Raw genomic sequence first — 22,014 nt, 5'->3', positions numbered from 1 at the left:
CCCAAATCTGGGTGGTGCTGCCATACAGACCTTCTATTATTGTTGACCGATCTAAGCCTATTCCTCTGGCGTTGCTCCTCTGGGAAGACACCTGACTTCTCCCTTCATGTGCACCCAGCTTTCGGCACTGTGTTCGCAGTGCGTCTGGTACACTGCCCAACCTGCAGGCGGCTTCAGGCCAGAAGGCATGCATTTTAAACTGGTCACACTAAAAGACAACATATTCTTTTTTTTTTTTTCCCTTTCACAAGCAACTGAAGCTTCCTACGTTGTTTACTGGGTCAACAGCTATCCAATGACAAACAAAAGCGGGAAAAAATTTTGCATCAGTAATCCTCTAAGAAGAAAGAAAGCTTGATCAAAATAGAGAAAATTGCATCACATGATGCCACAAGTTTATTCATACATTGGGCCCACACATACAGCATACTGCAGGTGCAACACCACTGAAATATTTTACAGCTTTAAATTACAGTCTCAACACACAGACATATGACGAAGCATCAGAAAGTCCTTTTCCATAAAGGAAAGCAAAACATGGCACACAGCTTCCTGTCGTGAGGGATCACTGTACCTTACATCACCCTGTATGCATAGAAATCATTAAGGGCCTCACAAAGGTTTATATTACACACCAAAGTCACTATGTAGCAAACAAGCAGGAGGGCCAGTGGATAGAGAAAAATGTGTGTGTTCTTCAGGATAGGGAGGGCTGAAAGAGAGAAACAGTATCTATTGGTTCCAAAGAATTTACTGATGCATACACACATTCACAATGCATGTTGTAATGTACAGTGATTGACAATTCAAATGCCATACTCGACACCCATGGCAGCTGGCACTTTTTGCACCACTGGCGGGCGCTGGCGGGCGCCGGGGACGCCGCACAGACTTATTAAGGTATATGATAAAAGTGAGGGCTTTTGTGATGCATTGTGTATAACTCTGGCCCCCCAGTGATCACTCTGCGCCCACTGGTAGCAAAAAAGCGCCAGCCACCATGTGGGCCGGGTACCACATTTCAATTGCCAAGCACTGTACATGTCAGTGAGGAGAGGGTGTCAACTGCACACAACCAGTAAGTCTGTCACAAATACAAAGCACAGTGACCATCAAAAGCCATCGAGGTTATGTTATTATACTATAGCTACCGTACTTATTTGAAAATAGGTTGATTTCTCAGGGCTTTTTGCTGGGCTAGTTGGTTCATCTTATTCCGTAGTGTTAAGATGCAACCAAGGATGGAAAAGAAAAGGATCAGGACAGGAAAGAGTGGGAGATGCTCTTTGCTGTCCTGATCCTTTTCCGTCCTTGGTTGCGTCTTGACACTACGGAATAGGCTGACTTCTTATATAATGAACTTGCCACGAGAAATAAAAAGTTACGATTTGGATATAGGTCAACCCATATCTTAGAAAAATTAAAAGCTTTGAAAATAACACACCATTATTTATTATAAAGCTTGGCTCCTAAATCTTCCTAGTTAATGCCCCAACTCCCCAGTAGTCATTCCTGTCGGTTGCTTTGCAAATGTTCTTGGCACGCCAAACGACTGACATCTCTCATCACATCCAAACCAAAGGTGCACAGGGTATTTGCTTTACATTATGTGCGTGATACCACTGATGCCGAAGATCTTGCATTAGTCTGACTCCTCTGACCGTGGTTTCAAAAGGGAGCAGGTCGCGTGCCAACTTCTTCCTCATCCTGTGTTCCTGCTCTAAACCAACGCTGACGCTTGCTGCCTGTCATTCAGTGTTGGTCAAAGACATTTTGCCAGGAATGTTGCACCCAATACAAAAACTTGGCAAGAAAAAATATTTTTTTCTGGTTTGTTGCTTGTAGGCAACGTTCTTCCATAAAGGGTGAAGAACTCTGGCTCCAGTTTTGTGCAACATGTGATATACATACAGCACATACACAATATAGTTTTATTAAACAATTAAGTAGCAAGGAAATGAACTGCTGAATACTAAAAAGGCGTGCTTTCAAAAAAATCATCCCTTACCACTGTAGCCAAGGAATGTGATGTAAATGTAGTATCCCAGCGCGATCAGCCAGAGAGTGTTGCCAAACAGAAGTGAGATGTGGTGCGAAAGCACTGCAGAAAAAGCACATCACATTCCAGTGCTTCCCTTCAATTTAATGAATAGATATGAAAATTCTGCTTCTTTTATAGCTTACAAGAATGCATGCGTAATAACTCATTAAAAATCAAAATTTCAATTACAAATAATTTTTAAAGGGAGATGAGGGTGAAGAAATTTCATTTTTATTTGTAGGGGCTTCATTTTTCTATTCACGCTGTACTGATGAGGTTCATGAGCACAAGTTGCAACAAGTGAGCACAAGCCCTGGCTGAGTTGGCACCAGTTCATTTTCACTTTTCGCCAGTGCTCAGTCAGAGGCTATGCTTCCAACATATGAGAAAATGACAAGCAAAAAGCTGCTGTTTCACCGTTTCCAGGACAAACCCCATGACAAAATTTACTTCACGCACTGTTGCGTGGAGATGGCCACATCTATAGCCATACTCAACAAAGGCCACAAAGAATTTGAGGATGTTCTACAGGAGTCGACTCCAGTATCTCTGGAACGGAAATCTCAAGCTAAATCTTGCCATTGCAAAGTAGCAAACAAAGCCTGACTGGAGGAGGAAGCTCGCAAGTGTTCTCAGGGTATGCAGCAGGAGTACATTTTTCAAGTTTAACACTTCTTCGGTAAAAACTGCTCGGAATTCTGGCCACATTTCATGCAAGTTGATCATCCACAATAGCAACGAACATGTTTAGAACTTTTAACTTCATTTTGGTATGTTTTCACTGTTTGTGTGCCAGCATTCTTGCACTCAGTGCGAATGGAAGTATCCAGAATTTATTGTAATTTGCAGCAATTTTGTTAATGTGCATTTTAGAAAACCAATCACCAGTTTTCTTAATAAATATAGTTAAAAGTAAAGATTCTATTTTTTTCTTCAAATAATGAAGCTAAAAAATAATTCTAAGCCTTATTTACATATATCTGTCTATAAATTAACAGCAATATAAGCTATATTATAATACTCTCCTAGGTCTGGTGCAACATTCAAACCTTGCACAAGAGACTCCACTTGTCACACTTACAAGGGACACCGAAAAATACACAGATATTCAGAAAATGTAATCATATTACAAAATAGGAGAATAAACTCTATGTTGTATGCAACATCAATCCAATTATCTTAATTATTAAGGAAAATGGATCTCTGAGGTGCATCTCCCCTAAAAGGGTACCTGCACAAACTTTTCTTCAAAACTGAGAACGCACTCAAATGAGTGCAGCAATGCCTTTCAGCGAATATATTCCTGGAATAATTTTTGAAAAGGACCTAATAATTAAGGAAATATAAAGAGTGCAATGTTTACCTTCCCCATTCCCCCCCAAAATAATGTTTCCTCTAAGCCTATTGCTATTTAACTTCTTTTTTTATTTCTGAGATGCACATACAGTGCACTGCAGAAATCTATTGCCACCATATAGCCATCTACTGTAGTCTCGGCCACTTTTGACATTTGATGCTCTTTATCATGTAGGATAAATGTCCGTTTCTCTGCCATAAAGAGAAACAAAACATTCTTGAATGGTCTCAGACGAAAATTACAAATACTATACAACTATGCAGCCATTAAGAAGGCAATGAAAAGCTTGAATGATGACATTAAGTGGCGCGATCCCAGATAAATGAATTATTAACTGAAATAAAAAGGTCAGAAAGACATACACTTTGCAGAGGTAATAAGCCGGTGAATAGGTTATTGTAAAGTTATACACTTTACTACACAATTACCTAACAGACAGAAATTAGTAACCAGCTTTACCGGTCTTCTCTCTTGTATTTACAATAGCAGAAAAAAAAATGGAAGTCTTGTTCTGCATTTAAAGGTTAGTGCTTTTAATTAAATACAAAGGTAATGCAGGTAGATGGTCTTAAAAAAAAAATGTCCACAAACATAGGGCTAACCCACAGGAACAACAGGCTGCTACAAAAAGAAAAAAAAAAGTGAACAAAGAAAACAAGAGACCACCTACATAATATATATGCCCCAAATCGTAGCTATGTGATGAACAAAAACAGTGCCTGTGTGTAAAATGGCGCCTACAGTTTACTTTCCTTTACCGGGCAAAGTTAAAAAAAAAAAAAAAAAAAGACGTGCATTCACCCTAAAGTTGCTGAAAACCAGACAAGCAGCCAAACCTAAAAAGCCTTGTGCGCACGCACAGTGCAGACAAGTCAGAAGGAATGCTGCACTCACAACGAGAGAAGAACAGCTGGAAGACGTGCAAAACCACAAGTGGGGGAAAAAATGCATTGAGGTGCACATCAAATGCATATCCCCACTCGACATCTTCAGTGCGGCACGTGGGCTTAAGCAGGTACTTGTTGCTGATCACCCTGGGCAAACAAGAACATAGGCTTACAAAGCTGCTCCAACCATTGCTTAACCAGTAGCATCCCTTATTCGAAACATCATTTCGCCACACCTAGACTTACCGGTTATCTGCTTCTCCCAATCTGAACTACTTGTTTGCTTTGCAAACCATACTGCCGTCTTCCTTCCTCTTAGCCTATCATTTTAATGCGTCCGCATATGTAGGGTAATTGACGCACTTGCTGGGGGTTATGTATCTAACCATTTTCTCACATGGGTCACTGGGTAGTCAGTGGTCGAATGGGTAGCGCATCGGGCTGCTGTGTTGAGGTCTCAAAACCAATCCTTGGACTAATCTGGGTCACTGAGTATGAATGAGGCAATGAGTACATATGTACAACTTGGGTAACTAGGTGTGTACCGCTATACAATGATGAAAAAGACCCCTAAATTTCTCCGATGCTGAGTGGAATTGAACCCATGTCTCAAGGGTTCCTCAAGGACAGCAACCCGATGCATTAGCAGGCTACACCACTAATGCACTGGGTAACGCCTTTCCCGCCAACGCAAGCTGTGCTATGAATGCACTGGGTGTATGCAGCTTTTCCATGAACACCTCGCCCACATGGATCTTTGAGTATGTGCCACTGAGTGCGTGGCACAGGCACCGGCATGCCACACTCGGAGGCCACGCACGGGATTCTCGGCGGTGCCACTAGATGGTCACGAGAGATAGGAGCGCGAGTACTGCTTGACGCGTTTCTCAGTGTTCGCCACGCACCGGCGCACCATGCATTTTGAAGGTCACGCGTAGGCTTCACAGCAGCAGCGGTAGATGGCACAGAGTTACTTTAGGGAAGCGCGAAAGAGCAGTCCCACTGCAGTACATGCCTCGTACAGAACTTGTGTGCCCATGCAAATAGCATGAGCCTAACATAACCAGAGGCACTGACCCTTACCACAGTGCAGTAGCCACAAGGACACCCATGCCGATGCAGTCAATAAATATGACCCACAGAAGAAACTTGAGGAAGCCCAAGAAGTTGATGTGTAGGATCAACACAAATCCCACTGATGAGGCTGCGACCAGGAGAGAAAAAGAAGCAGAGGAGTTAGCATGCTGCTCTACTTGTAATCTCCAAGGGCATGCCATTTGAACAGCTACACCATAGTTCACAAGTAACAATACTGAAACAAACTACAAAATTCTGTATTTGTGACTACTGTTATTGTATTATTACTATTGTATCTGGGCCTTTACGTGCCTTCTAGTCACAGTGTAGTATATATATATTAGTAAAATGTGTTGAAAAAGAAAGTGTACCAAATATTATCAAAGAGAATTTGAACAGTCCTATATACAGTTGAACCTTGTTATAACGAAGTAGGAAATATAATACACATTGTAGGAGGTAAATTAGTCACACACAGATATATACAAGAAATGTTGTCGCACCAACAAGCCACAGTCCAAGCAACACCAGAAATGCAGGATCGTCCCTGGCGAACTGGTCCTTCGTCTCTGCAAATGGTTGAAGCATGAGCACAGTAAAGCAGCCACTGCAACAAGACTCATGCAAAATCAGGAGAAAGCTCATGCTCACGTTTTCTGTACTGAAAGTTACGGTACCTGGGAAAAAAAAAAAAAAAAATCAATGTAGAGCCATGCAGACCATGCAGAAGTAAAGTGAACAATCCTGCTAAAAAGAGAGCTTTCCTAAATCACTTGAGAAATGAAAAGTTGTGAAGGTCAAACGGTTGGGTTCTCTCCTTGACACAATTTCTTAACTCTCAGTGCACAGGAATGCAGCATGTTGTGATGCATGTATGCACACGACTAGTTTTTCAGAGAAAAGAGAAGCCACAGAGTATGACATCCTACAAGTTGGCACAAAAGTGGCACTTTGCTGCAAACCTTGAAGAAAATCCACTGGCTGAAACAGTGAAGATTAGATATTGCTCTGCAGTGTCAGTGATGCTTGTGGGGATTGCAATGCTCTACAGGGCCCTCATGCTAATGTTCGTTATTCTTCCTCTTCCTCCTCCACGCACATCGGAACGAGGTGACGGTTGGGCTGTTGCTCTGCCCTAGAGGGCACACTACACTCAATTATTTTTGCAAAATACCACGCCCTCGCTCTTCCCATCAAACACAACACAGCCACAAGCTCAGTGGAGAACTTCTGTGGTAAAGTGCAAGGTGCGTACATACTTTTCGCTCGTCCGATTACTTTTTGGGGAATTGCGTGCACTTGAGCACGTCTATGGTGTCTTCCACCTAGGGCAAATGCACACCTCACATTGCTCCTTTCTGAACGCTAGGCCGAAGCCCAGTGCCACGTGCTTGTGCATGGTCCTGCTACTCTGCACCGCACTCGTCGTAGGCAAACCCCGATGAACACTGCCCTATGCTCTCGTGACCCAACCCTTTGGCAATTTTGAGAGTACACAGCATAGCCACAAGGAGCCTTTTTCCCATGTGTAATCTGGAGCTTTTCTCCCAAAGAGATGTGCAACCCTCAGAGCGGGGGCTTTTGCTTCCTGTGTCACCCTAAACCATGCATTTGTACTATGTTGGGTGTCGCCAAAGGTTGAGAGTAAATGACCCTCCCCTTTGACTGTTTTTCTGCTGGTGAATTGGTGGGTGCCCTTCAGAGACTCGGTATCATCATCATCATCAGCCTATATTTATGTCCACTGCAGGACGAAGGCCTCTCCCTGCGATCTCCAATTTCCCCTGTCTTGCGCTAGCGTATTCCAACTTGCGCCTGCGAATTTCCTAACTTCATCATCCCACCTGGTTTTCTGCCGTCCCCGACTGCGCTTCCCTTCTCTTGGTATCCATTCTGTAACCCTAATGGTCCACTGGTTATCTATCCTACGCATTACATGGCCTGCCCAGCTCCACTTCTTCCGCTTAATGTCAACTAGAATATCGTCTATCCCCGTTTGTTCTCTGATCGACACCGCTCTCTTCCTGTCTCTTAACGTTACTCCTAAGATTTTTCGTTCCATCGCTTTTTGTGCGGTCCTCAGTATATGCAGTGGCAACTAAATTAGCTTTGTGGATACTAAGCTGAACCTGCAGCAGTCGTGGTAGCGTAGAAAGAGCATATATTTTATGTGTTTATATATATATGTATACAGGGTGTCCCAGCTAAAAGTAGCCAATGTTTTAAAAATGACCGAGAGTGGTAGGAGGTTCAACCCAACTCAGTGGTGTTGAGAATCGTGTGTCCTAGTCTGTGGTATTTTTTTGTTTTGCAAAGTCAATTATTTAGTATAAACTAATTACCTAACTTTTTAAATATTGGCTTAACCAAGAAAGTGCCAATACGACAGTTGTAGATAACATTTAAAAATGGCCGACTGAAGTGTTTGCAAATAAGTACCATTGATGGAGCTTCTTGTCATTGCCTTTAAGTAAAGTCCACGAAATACAAAAACAAGCACGTGATAGCGCCACTATTTATGGAAATCACATAATATTTGTGCAGCTTTGCACTTCCAGTGTGCGACATGCTGTGTTTTGGTCTCGAGTGCAAGCGGTGCACTGAAGTCCGTTGGTCACCAGAACATGTCATTCAGCTTTTTCAGCGGTAAATGGCTTGAGATCTATGATGCCTTCTATGAAATAATTGTGAATTTGTGCGAGAACTTGATGTTAGATCAAATTACATGACTCATACCTACTGTACACACTCTAGTATGGGCAGCACTTATGTAAGAGCCACACCTACAATTTCGCAGCCTGAAATTAGGTGGGGGGAAAAGTGCACACCCTAATCCGAACTAGTCAGTGTGGTGTCTTCAGACATTGCTGTAAAAAGCTTTAGCCATATCTAGCACAAGGCGTGCGTCCCCCGCGCGCTTTCACTCGCACATATGGCGCGCGGTGCCGATTTTATCACCCTTGGACTCATGCTCCACGTCTCATGCTCCTCCTCCGCATCGTCCTCGTTGATCTCCTCTCCTATTGGTGGGCGCACCTCGTTGAGAAGCGTGCTCGCTACCGCCCTTGTCGGCGAAATTTTCCCGCGGAAACCGCATTATAACCGGTACTTCGTCTCACGCGGCTGCACTGTAAGCGGTATGCATATACATGGAGTGCTATGGGAAAATTAACGAGAGTCTGTAAGCGGTTACGTTATAAGCGGTTACGTTATAAGTGGTCTATACTGTACATGGTGTGCATGCATGTACGAAAAATTGCGTTATGAAAGCAAGTGAGAGCATCATTTGCATCAAATTATCGTTTAAATACAAGACATCATGTATTTTTATGAAGATTCCACAAGTCAAGTAGTGCAGGCGAAAAGTCCTTGGAGCAGACTTCTTGCACAACTACGGACTCCTTGTCGACGTTCAACGACACCGTCTCTTGGACTCCGTGACCCAGCTATGCGTTCCCGGCGTCCCATCATCAAGCACATCGCCGATCGCGCCTATTTCTGCCATGTTGATCGAACTTTTCGCTGCGCTCCTACGCGAGTTTCCCACCTTGATGCGCCTGCTGGATGCAGCCGGTGCAATATGACGTGTGCCATCACATCGTCACCTCCGGCCCACCAGCGTTTTTCTGACCCCGGCGTTTGTCCCCGGAGAAACTCAAGATCGCTCAGCGGAGTTCGAACACATGCTGCAACTTGGCATCATCCGCCCTTCCTCCAGTATTTGGGCATCACAACTTCACATGGTGCTTAAGAAGACGGGAAGATTGGCGCCCATGCAGTGAATACCGGGCACTGAACAACGTTACAGTTCCTGATCGCCACCCTCTCCTGAACATTCAGGACTCCACGGTAGCGTTGCACGGTGCCACGATTTTCTCTAAGATTGATCTCGTTCGCGCCTATCATCAACTACCGGTCGCTGAAGAAGACATTCCCAAGACTGCCATCACCACACCATTCCGTCTTCTTGAATTTCTCCGCATGCCTTTCGGCTTACAGAACGCGGGCCAATCGTTTCAGCGTTTCATCAATTCCATCACCCGAAGCCTGCCTTTCGTTTTTGCATACATTGACGACCTTTTCGTCACAAGCTCTTCCGCGGAAGAACATCTTCACCACTTGTGGTTGTTGTTGTCACGCCTTGCTAGTAAAGGAATTGTCATCAACGCCGCCAAGAGCGAATTCGGTCAACCAAAACTCAAGTTCCTCGGTCATATCGTTGACGCTAACAGCATTCGACCCCTACCGTCCAAGATTCGTGTCATCGAAGACCTTCCCCACCAACCACACTCACCAAGCTTTGCCAATTTCTTGGATTCATCAATTTCTACCGCCGATTCATCCCCGATTGCGCACAACTTATGGCTCCGCTAGAAGCTCTGCTGGTCAACAAACGTAACAAAGTGCTTCAGTGGAATGAAGAGGCCACCGAAGCTTTCTCAAGAGTCAAGTCTGCCCTCACCGACGCCACGCTGCTTAGACACTCAAAGCCAGACGCTCCCCACTGCCATTTTGACCAACGCTTCAAACACCGGCGTCGGTGCCATTCTTTAGCAATTCATCGACAATGCGTGGCATCCACTCGCCTTTTTCTCCAAGAAACTGAAGCCTGCGCAGTCCCGCTACAGCGTGTTCGGCCGTGAATTACTCGCAGTTTACCGGGCTATCAAACATTTTTGCCATTTCCTCGAAGGCCGTGCAATTACTGTCTTGACAGACCACAAGCCCCTTGTGCACGCAATGAACCATTCGGCGTCCTAATACTCGCCCCGCGAGAGTCGCCACCTTTCCTACATCTCTGAGTTTACAACAACGTTCCGACACATCAAGGGCACCGACAACATTCCAGCCGACGTTCTGAGTTGTGTCAATGCCGTTTCCACGTTGACATCGGAGCCTTTCATCATCGATGTCGAATTACTCACCAGTCAACAGCGTGACGACACCGAACTTCGTACACTCAGGAATTCGTCAACGTGCCTGAAATTGGAGGACGTCGTTGCGACTCCTGATGGTACGTCCGTCGTCTGCGACACTTCTACCGACACACCTAGACCATACATTCCAGCATCCCTTCGCAGACGTCTATTCGAAACCGTGCACAACCTGTTGCATCCTGGCATACGCGCAACACAGAAGCTCCTTTCCAGTCGTTTCGTTTGGCCTCGGCTAAACGCGCAAGTTCGCGATTGGGTTTGCTGCTGTTTGTCGTGTTAACGCTCTAAGATCCAGCGTCATCCCATTCCGCCTGCCATGTCTTTTCTTCCACCGGATGCTCATTTTCACACCTTGCACCTGGACCTCGTCGGCCCTCTCGCACCTTCAAAAGCTTACTGCTACCTGCTTACATGCACTGACCGCTATACACGGTGACCAGAAGCTACACCTATATCTGACATCTGAGTGCCCACTGTTGCAGCAGCTTTCGTGCCTACATGGATTGCAAGGTTCGGCTGCCCATCCACAATAGTCACCGATCGCGGTTGGCAGTTTGACTTGGCACTCTTCAACGAGCTACTCAAACTATTCGGAACGACACGTTTTCACACGACTGCTTACCACCCGCAGTCCAATGGACTTGTTGAACGTTTTCACCGGCATCTCAAGGCCTCCCTTATGGCGCATGCATCGCCGGAGAAGTGGGTTCTACATTTGCCTATCGTTTTACTTGGCATCAGAGCTGCACTCAAGAGCGACCTAGATTGCTCCTGTGCTTAGCTTGTCTACGGCACTCACCTACGCCTTCCATGCGATGTCTTTGTCGCCACCAGAAAAGCACCTATGCCATCAACTGCCGACTACGTTGCCGAACTGCAAGCTTTCTTCAGCCAGATGCAACCCGTGCCTACACGTTTGCAAGAAGCAAGGTCTCTGTACGTTTTTCCCGCACTCACCTCTGCTACCCATGTTTTCGTGCATAACTGTGCCGTGCGTAAGCCTTTGCCACCACACTACTCCGGGCCATATTGTGTTCTCGAACGTCGTCTGACGGCTTTTGTCGTGAACGTCAATTGCCAATCGGACACAATTGCCCTGCAATGTCTCAAACCCGCCTACATTGAAGCCCCCGCGCCATCGGCCCCACCAATGTGCGACGCAACCCTCCTGCATCCATCGACGCCGCCTCCGTCTGGGACACCCAAGACCAACGACAAGACTCGCCGCGTCACGTGGACTTTTCATCGTTCGTCGAACTTTCCTTCTCTCTAGGGGGGGGGGGGGGGGGGAGCCCTCTGTAGCGGCAGCAGCATCAGCGTCGCATGATCATTACGTAGACGCTCGCGTCTGCACGAGGCGCGAGTGGCTGGCATGCACCTGCATGGGCTAGCGTTCCAAGACAGATTAAACTACGCTACGCTAAGAGATCGGGTGTCGGTTTTTCCTCTCCCATGAGAGCCGAGACTTCAGCGGTGGACGTGGTCGCTCATCGCCACAGAACAATATGTCACAGGAAACTCTTTTCTTATGTTAATTGCTGAGGCATGAAAAACAAAACGAATGACTCTGATAGTCTTATTCGCATGGTTAAACTGTCTGTCGTCATTGGTACAGAGTCACAGTTAGAAAATGATGTCACAAATAACTACGTCTTTCCCGGCGGCTTTATCTGTTATAGAAGGGACCAAAATAGGCACAAAGGGGGCGTATTTATTCGCGTTTATCGTCGCATTGCTTCAGATGAAATTGAGATAGCACACAGTTCATATGAAGCTGTCTGTTGCCAGCTGACACGTAATACGAAAAAGCTGTCAGTGTGCTCTTTTAATCGACCACCATCAAGTTAGAGTGATGTCGTTTCAGAACTTATAAGTGTAATGGAAACAATTGATATCAAATGCATTGTTCTAGGAATCAATTTTAACCTCAATCGATTTTAACCTTCCTCGTTTCGACTGGTGCCAGCGTCCACCTTTTCCAGCTACAACCAGTGCCTTGAACGCTCAAATGGCATGTTCTATAAGTTTGCTCAGACTGTTACAGATTATTTTTGAACCCACCCGCGTAAAACCGTATTCTCGACTTTTTTCTGAATGATAAATCGGATCTTGTGCTCTCAACTACAGTAAATCTGGGAATTAGTAATCACAATGTCGTACATACTGAAATGAACTTTGGGTATGCGAAAATTAATAGCAGTGGCGTGCCACAAATTTATAGCTAAAGCAAAGGCAAAATATCGGCAATAAATCAAGCCTTGAATGCATATATTGTGATCTTTGAAACTCCCGCAGAATCTTGTAATGTTGACGAGCTTTGGACATTAAGAATAAAATATTTCATTTTAGAAGTTGTTTTGTCCCATCTTGGATAATGACATGGAAACATAGTCGACGTAAGCCATTGTTTACAAAAGAATTGTGCAAGCCGACACAGAAGAAAAACAGACTATATTGAGCGTTCAAAACGAATGTGTCGACAGCAAATTTTAATAAACTGCAAACAATAACTGGTAAAGTAAAACTTGCAATTGAACATGCTAAATCAGCTTTTATTGCGATAGCAATTATATGGACACTCCAAAGCGAATTTCTGCCATCGATGTCGTCGCCATCGCCGTCGCCGTGAGGTTCTGTATAGAGCCCAATGGCGATAAAATCGTCGCCGACGCCGTATGCTGTATGTACGAGTGAAAGCTTGCGAGAGACGCACGCTTTCACAGGAGCAAACGCACGGCGGAGAGAAAATGTGACTTCTGTCGCGCGAAAGGCTGTGGGGGGATGGGAGGGAGGGAGGGGAGGCGACGTTTAGCTGCGGCACCAAATGCATATTTATATAAAAATGTTGCGAGGCGAGAAGGTGGCAAAAACTTCCGACGGTGCTCGACGAGTGTCCCGTTCCGATCTCATCGAAAACCTCCGAGCCGCCCCCAGAGGCACCGGCAACAGTCACCAACGCCACGTTCGGAGTGAACGCGGGCAAAACGCCGAAGGCGTCGACAACAGTTCTGCGCGTTGCTGGTGCTGCTGCATGTATAGCATAGCTCTCTACTAATTTGCTATCGCAATTGATGCTTCGCCTTTCGGGTGAAACTGCGACAATTTTTGTGTGTCATTTTCTTACAGGACGTGACAAAATCAAAAATGAAAAGAGCTTTGGAAAATCGTAAAGAAAAAAAGAAAAGACACTATTCTACCTATGGTTATAGATAACATTACCATTACTGAGCCAACGGAAAAAGCCGCATGGTTTAACACATACATAAAATCAGTGTTTTCACCATCACTAGCCAATACCATATTAGGCAAGCCTACTCTGCACAATTGCCATTCATGAAGGAATTTTTTGTTGATGGCCATGGGGTCGAAGCGCTACTAACATGATTTAATGAAATCAAAAGGTACCATTCCTGATGGTTTATTGAATGTCCTCCTGAAATCTCGTGTAAAGTCAGTATCACGATATCTAAAGATTATTTTTGAGAAATCGTTAAACAATGTGTCTCTTCCTGTTCAATAGAAAAAAAGCTACTGTTGTGCGTATTCATAAGTTAGGTCTGTAGAATATTATATATAACTATTGTCCAGCATCTCTAACATGTCTTTGTTGTAACATATCATAGGGCATGTTTTATACTTTTCCATTATGCAGCATATCGATCGGCATTCCCTGCTCAGCTCAAGTCAACATGGCTTTTGGCAAAAACTGTCCTGTATTACACAACTAACAGAATTTGTTCATGGTTTGGCTTTTGCATTAGACAACTGTACATCTGTGGATAGCATCTTTCTTGATTTTAAGAAAGTTTTCAATGTACTAGAACCTTACGCTTTGTTATTTGAAAATTGTCTAGTTACAATGTTGATGCTCTGGTTGTCTCTTGGATTTTCACGTACAGTGGAATCTCGATGATACGAATCTCATGGGGTCTCGAAAAATATTCGTATTCATGAAGTTCATGAAGTTTTCATGAATATTCATGAAGTTTTCCAGGATATTAACACAAACTAATTCATGTTATACAGTGTCCAGTACAGTATTACAAAACTTCTACCGAGTATAAATACCTAGGAGTCTATTTTATACCTGTATTGTCTTGGACAAGGCACGTTGATTACAAAGTCTCAAGGGTCTCCAAATCATTAGGATTTTTGTACAAATCATGCGTACAACCGGTATTGGATTATGCATGCAGGGACCCTCCACTTGCCCTCTATAAAAATAAACTTGAAAAAGTTCAAAATATGGCTGTGTGGTATGTTCTAGACACGGTGTAAGAATAAGCAAGAGAGGTGCTGACACTCTCCCCAAAACGCGCGCGAGAGCGCCGCCCGCTCCGCGTCCAGATTATGTTCGGCTCGGTTACAGCTCGGTCGGCGCCGTCGTAGAGGGTGCTACGAAATGCGGTCCCAGCCTCGGCGGCAAGGCGCGTGCTGCCGCTGCTTCGTCGTCCTGCTTGCATGTGCGGCCGGGCCGCACTGTTTTGAAGATATGCTTTTTGTTCGCGTGCGTTTCATGAGCGTGTGCTTGGGTATTGTCGCCACAGGCCCTCGATAAAGGTGGCAGCGGCGTTTGAAATGGCTAGAAAGTGCTTCGTTCCCAACTGCCATTCTGGATACCTTACTTGTGCAGTCGTCTAGAGCAGTGGCGCCGTGCAAATCTGAGGGCAGACCGAACTCTAATGTCTACCGACTATGTCTGCACCAACCATTTTTCAGAGGATACGATATCGACGACATATTACGCGAAGCTCGATAAAAGGGTTCTCACCTTATTTCAAGAACTATCCAAAGAACCTCACACGGTCAAAAACAACCTCGAAAGCCACTGCGGAAGAGAGAACCTCCTGTGTGCCACAGCAGTTCGTGAAATTTTGCTGTATGTATAATATATATAACTGGGTGGCATAACTATCGAGCACCTAGATTTAAAAATGTGCAAATGTCACGTAGCTGGACAGAACCATGGTAATGTTGTCTGCCGTCGCTTGGAGATAGATTATTTTTTAGCATTCCGCCTAATTACATTATGATTTTCATAATTGATTAATCAACTTTTCTAATCCTATAATTGCATAAGAAGTGTGAACGAGAGAATTGTACAGCGACATGGAAAACTCCGAATACAGCTTTCTATTGCTCAATACGTGATACATAATGGTGTTTTCAGAGCGTGAAAGAAACCCGCAAATACACGCAAAATTGCCACGCGACTGGCCGCTCGAGGCCCTTTGCTTGTATTAGTGGGCTTCTTTCACGCTTGGAAAAACACTTCTACGTAGCGCGTATTGAGCAATAGCAAGCTGTATCGGGAGTCTTTCATGTTGCTCTACAATTTTCTCATTGATAAATTTAATCTAACTATAATATTTGAGACATTGATTCATTCATTAGGACTAATTATGTACTTAGGCGGGATGTAAAAAATAATCTGAGTATCTTTAAGGGATGGCATCAACATTACCTTGGTTCTGTCCAGACAGGTGACATTTGCATATTTTCAAATCTTTGTGCACCCTGTATAGTACTGCTGTTTTCTGTGCAGATGTGTGCCTGATTTTTAAATTATAATTATTTCCATCCTGGTTACTGAATTTTTTTTTAAATGCGCGTGTGGTGTATATTACACGCTTGCATGTTTTCATTCAACATTTTTCCATTGTGGGAGTATATGAGAGCGTAAGCTTCTGCGTGGTTATCCCCTATTAAAATTATCGAGCTGCTTCATGCACAATTTTTTTCGTATTGTGTCTTTGCAAAAAAATAAAAATGAAGGTCTATGGGATTATTGTGCGGTGGGTGCAAGTGTATCTGTGGACAGGCTGTAGCATGCATTGTCAAACATGCTTACATTGGCACATTTTCATATGCAATAAAAAAAAAAGAAAGTCACCTGTTTTTTAGATCTTGCGAGAGCCACTCAGTGGCTCTTGCAATGGAAGAAAGACCAATGAATAATATACACTAATATACACAGTCTATGTTAAGTGGAATGAGAATAAAAAAGGCATTTGCTCAGGTTTTCATCAGTAAACTGTATTAGTGATGCTTTAATCCAAGATAGAACCCCTGCCTTTGTCCCGTCTAATAAATTTCCATTTGAAAGAGTTTTTACATAGTTGATGTGCATTCTCATCTTAAGTTCTAGCCATTAACAGCTACTTTGCTCTAGTGCGTTGCATAATGCAAGCTTGCGCCGTTTCATTTCTTAATTTATATCGCGGCCACACTGAATTCGCGCAACAATGCTTGAACAGCTTGAGCATAAAATACATGAAATGCACCATTTTCCGGTGCAGTCACTATTTTATTTCAATCAAGGGGTAGCACGTGGGCTAACGCTTTTATTTTTTTATGCTTGGATGAACGGCTAGACCGGACGAAAAAAATTGTGCACGCGAGCGTAACTTGAGTGGACTTTGAGTGCTGCCCAATTGATCCGTGTTCACGTCATTCACGTCCTGCACAAGAAACCTTCATGTTAGCGAAGCATTAAGCCTTGTATACTTATCCCTTAATCTGAAATAACGAATTTCCTTCGCGCGTTGAGTTTTACTAGCTCTACTATGAACGAAAATTTAGGGGAGGCAGAGAAATGACAAGCCGCCAGTGCCGCTAAGCTGGGACCAGCTGACCGCGGCGCCATCTATCAGCTCGCAGCAGAGCTACTCGGTGCGCCCGCGCGCTGCCAAACATAATCTGGATGCTCGCGCACGCGCAGTGTCAACACCTAAATGTTCTTACACCGTGGTTCCAGGTAAGACAACTAGTGGAAAGTGAGCATGTCCTATTTAGAGGAAATATTACACTGGGAACCACTCAAACATCGAAGGGTTAAGCTATGTTTAAAATTTTTGTATAATATTTATGCCTCACAAACCGGCATCCACCCAGCACAATACATTTTCCCTCCTTATTATACTTCTGAACGACTTGATCACCAACATAAAATTCGAGAATTCAAATGTAGGACGTCCAGCTTTACTAGCTCATTTTTCATGAACAATACAGCAGTGGAATAAGTTACCTTCAGACGTGGTGATGGCCACTCCTAAAGAATCATATTTTACTTCTTTAAATGTCATCTATGTTATCATTTGACATGATACTAACCACGCAAAATCTTTTCAGTTGTTTCACAATCGTGCCATTTTCGCATATTTTATCCTACTTCCTTTTTTTATTTCCTCGTGATAAAATGAGTTTCATTACGAAAAATGCAACGTAAGCCTACATAAGCACCACAGCCTAAAAAAAGAAACCAAGAAAGTTTTACGGTTACAATTTCTGGCATAAAAATGAAACTCGTTTTATCACGTTGAAAAATGTTGAAAATGTTGAAAAATGCGCTGAAACCTGCTTTAATTTCCTATAAATGTAACCCCCCCCCCCTCACTATAATGCCAATAGGTGCTATGGGCATATGATAAATAAAAAAGCATTCACTCTTTTGGTACAAAAGAAAGATGGGGATCATGTACAGCCATAAAAAGTGGACCAGAATGGCACCAGCCCCCGAGTAAGGTCTACTCCTTACCAAGATTGTGAAAAGTGTGGCCCTCACACAGGTGTATATATGGCATGGACACACTATTATCTGGTTGTAAATGCAAGCCGTAAGAAAAGTCCCACTAGTTTTGGAGCTGTTGGCAACTTGCCTACTATGTATAAAAAAAAGTCGGAAAGGCAAAGCATCAATTGCGATAGCGAATTAGTGGACAGCTATACAAAGAAAGGATAGTAGTTTTATCGGCCGTACAAACTTGTAAACATAGGCACACTAACTAAGTTAACAAGCATGATGTCATGCGCGCACAAGCAAACATGAACGTATCTCACTCGATGACCGCAGAAACTCTGTCAAAACGCTCGAGTGAGTCAGTGTGGCAGCAGCAACAAGTGAATTGAGCTTCATGCCGGCGCTCGCATCAACGCGATCTTAACCGCGAAAACATAGGAAGAGCGGACTCTACTCCCGCCGCAGATGCCTTTTAAGATACAGCCGCCCAGGCAGAAGCGCGCCGCGTAGTTTGCGGCCTCTCCCCTGCCTACCCTCGCCCTGGAGCCTTCCGGCCCGGCAAGAGCGCACGCCCCTCCACCTCCCTACCCACCCTCTGGAGCGTTGTGCGCGACTGGGAGACTGCACGCTTCCTTCCTGCTTCCTGCTGCGTGCGCGAGCCACCATTGCCGGCTCACCGTCGCATGCTTTCACTAGCACACAAAGTGTACGACGCGCGACAATTTTATCTCCATGGGTTTTATATGGAACCTCACGGCGACGAAGACGGCAGAAATGCGCCTGGAGTGTCCATATAATTGCTATCGCAATAAAACAGAGTATAGCTATGGCCTCTCTGCGACTCGCCAAGTGCCAGCTTTTTTTGTTTTGGTTTCTTGCCACATCTGATCACCGTGCAGAATACAGACAAGTCATACATTAGACATTAGAATACAGACAAGTCATACATTAGGAGGCATTGCAGAGCAGGGGACACTCGGCCTGTGTGGCCTCACTGAAGAGTGCACACCCTTGCCGACTATGCTGCATATTTACTGAAATCGCGTTACAACCACACTGACCCATTGGCATGCAGTGTCAGCTCCCTCTCCCATGTGTTGACTGCTTGGCAAGGATTTCGTGTATTTGCAGGCAAGCACTGCAAAAGGAGGGCGGCACAAAATGGCCAAGAAAAGGGTGCCTAGCGGTGCAGCCCTCGAGAAGTTACGAGGGCTGGATGCGACCCGGTGTTAGAGATGAGTTTGACACCACTGCTGTAGAAGGACTGCAGTTTGGCAAGTCGTAACGAATTCATTACAGCTTATGTGCAAAAAAAAAAAAAAAAACACAAACAGAAGCAGAGAATGACATAGACACGTTGCGTCCTAGCCATTCCTTGCTGTTTGTGCCTTCGTTCTTCTTGTGCATCGGTTATAATGAGTCATACTAACTGGGAACGAATGGCAAACTCAATGACATAGCATCATTCAGTAAAGCAACAATTTGCCCAGACGTGCACATTTGGTGCTATGTCATGGCAAATCGCACGGTTTGTTGGCTCATATTTTTTCTACAGTAATAAAATCAACAAGGGCAGCTAAGTTCAACGCTCACACTTTCTGCGGGGAAACGAAAAGGTAGAGCATTTGCCACATGGCAAACTGGAAGTCCATGTGTCGCACATGAACCAGGCGCCTCAGAAACTTGGATCCCTTGTCCTTAGCACTGCGTTTCTCGAGGTGGTTGGGCGTTGGCAATGGCAGTGGCGAACTGGAGAAGCGCACACCAGCTGACGAGCCGCCCATTTTGTCCCTGTGGTCCTGCAAGACGCCATTATTGTACAAGGCCAACTTGAAAACTCAATTTTCTTTACATGACAATTTTTTTTGTTTGGTTAGATGTACAATTTATCTAGGGGCTTCTCGATGAAAAATGCTACGTTTATTTCAAAATGTGTAGCAAAAATTTAACCCTAAGGACGTCTGTGAAACCGATAGTGCCCGTTTCGTGTGAAACAAGTGACCAAATTCTGCAGTTTTTGTTTGTTTGCTACTTCACATTAATATAAAGTGAAAACAAGTAATATTTCTTTGAGGGCATTTTCAGCATGTTTTTATCTTTAGCAAACATTAGCTCTCAAAGGGGGACACGCTACATAGCATGATTTGGAAAAGAGCACTCAAAGATACCTATGTGAACTTTTTGACTGTCAAGTTTGTTTTGTCTGATGCTGTGTGTCATTTAAACAATAACAACAGAGACAAAGTTGACATCCCAAACAAAGGTGGTATTGAACATAGTCGGTACACAATGACAGCTTGCCTCACAAATGATTCAGCTGCGCTTTGCAAAGGCTTCCCGTCACTATACTGAGGCTGCAAAACAATCTAGAAAAAAAAAAAAAAAAAAAGAAGAGGTGTCGCACGTGCAAAAGCCAACAAAAATAAGACTCGGGACGAGACAAGCATTGTAGCTTTCCTGAATGTCTTTTGTGCGTGATGCATTTGTTTGAAATCTCTTTATTTGGTTTTCACAAAAGCATTTCTTTTTTTTTTTTTTTGCAATTCTTCCATAGGTGAACAAGCATAACTTGTTTCCTAATTAAGAGTTTTTTACTGAAGCTTTGCACACCTATTTCTCACACTGTTGGATGTGTAATGAACCACACGTAAAATTGTGTGACAAGTTTTGATATGGCTTTTCATAGCAAGGCATGTCAATTGGAATAGCATATCTTTTGGCTATTGAATCACTGTGCTCCAAGGATTCCCTCGATCTGATTAGTTTACGTTCATTTCATAGTTTAAGGGCTCACCTGAATTGCTGTTAAAAATTAAGTTGTGATGAGGCAAAATAACGTTGTGTGTTGGCGTGAGACTCACATTTATTATTTTTTTTTTTTTTGTAGAAAACTTTGCACACATTTGCGGCTGCCGTGTGCTTAGTGTGCTCTATAACAAGACTAGTGATCTGTATGCCATCATCTTCTGCATTTTTTTTTCCTGGAAGTTGGCCTCATACCTTCACGTTTTCATATATCAACGCACAAATACCAATATGTTATAACCACGACGAGGGCGAACAGAGTTATCGGCAAATTCTCAGACGGTAGTGGCTTCTTTTAGTGTTTCTAACGGCGTACAAATGGGCAAGGGACCAAGTAGTTCCCAGTGGAAGATGTCTCCTCATCTGGGCAGTTAGGAGGCATTGCAGTTACTAAAATCCCCCCAAGCGATGTGTGCTTTCGCCTAATCGTCGATATTCTGCACATGCACAATAAAAAAGGCGAGCACCTTCCGGCTCTGGGGTCGTATCGTGCATACCGCGGAAATGGAGCACAGTAATCCGGTCGAATTGTCACAAATGTTACAACACATGAAGACGAACATTTCTGCATTTTGAATGCGGAAAGAACTCCTTCGAATATGATCGGCAGGCGTTTATACCGCTTTAGTAGAGCAAGACGCAGATGACGTGCCTGTCAGCAACACTATTCTGCCAAGCACAATCTTCAACATTTGCAGGCCAGCATACCATTATAAGACAATGTTAGCGGAGCACATTTCCACCGGCGAAGGCCACAAAACACAAACGAAGCGGCTAAACACTAAACTTGCTAAATTATGCACAACTACATGGAGGAAAGAAACAAAACATGGCACAACTATAAACACCAGCGAACGCCATCAAAACGGTGTGCAGGGTTGCTGGGCTCATTTCACCTTTACCGCTAACTGGGCTAACACTTTTCTTCACATTGTCTGAGAACTTGCCTGCCAGCATATTTATTCTTAAAATCAACATACAAGGTAATTTAATTTTTTTTATTGGCATGTTCTAAATATTTACTAAATAACAACTAAACCATCGAAGATTGGTCCATCGCCCACGTGTGGCGCATCGTGCGCCAGGTACGATCGCTCCACACATACAGTGTACTAGAAGAGGCTTCTAGTACACTGTACCACACAGAGGAGCGATTGAGAGAAATGGCAGAAAAGCGGTGGGCAAGGAGAGTTTTCAGTTATTTGTACATGAGGAATGTTGATACAAAATGGAGGAAGCTGACCAGAAAACTGTCAATCAAATATTTGGACTGCAGGAGGGGTGCAAACCAGGAAACAGCGGTTAAGAAAAAAGTTAAGGAAACAGAGAGGGGTCTGTGGAAAACAGGGATGCAGACGAAATCAGCACTGGGAACATACCGAACTTTCAAG

General features: G+C 44.1%; 1 protein-coding gene across 2 annotated transcripts; it reads right to left on the bottom strand.

Moving 5' to 3' along the window:
- Positions 1-364: 364 nt before the first annotated feature.
- LOC119449379 (protein unc-50 homolog A) lies at positions 365-21,498 on the bottom strand. 2 transcript variants are annotated; one of them, XM_049666750.1, is made up of 8 exons: positions 21,244-21,498; positions 19,412-19,617; positions 6,014-6,039; positions 5,866-5,931; positions 5,369-5,489; positions 4,293-4,432; positions 2,009-2,101; positions 365-712 (listed from the first exon to the last, which is right to left on the bottom strand). In XM_049666750.1, the coding sequence occupies exons 1-8, from the start codon at positions 21,313-21,315 to the stop codon at positions 576-578; spliced, it is 861 nt and encodes a 286-aa protein (XP_049522707.1). In that variant the 5' UTR covers positions 21,316-21,498; the 3' UTR covers positions 365-575. The 2 variants fall into 2 exon arrangements, with proteins under 2 accessions (XP_049522707.1, XP_037568476.1); XM_037712548.2 differs by having other exon boundaries at positions 21,332-21,496.
- Between the last annotated feature and the right edge of the window lie 516 nt (positions 21,499-22,014).

Source organism: Dermacentor silvarum, chromosome 4, assembly GCF_013339745.2.
Source record: "Dermacentor silvarum isolate Dsil-2018 chromosome 4, BIME_Dsil_1.4, whole genome shotgun sequence".
NCBI lineage: Eukaryota > Metazoa > Arthropoda > Arachnida > Ixodida > Ixodidae > Dermacentor > Dermacentor silvarum.
This window is presented reverse-complemented; position numbering and strand designations above follow the sequence as displayed.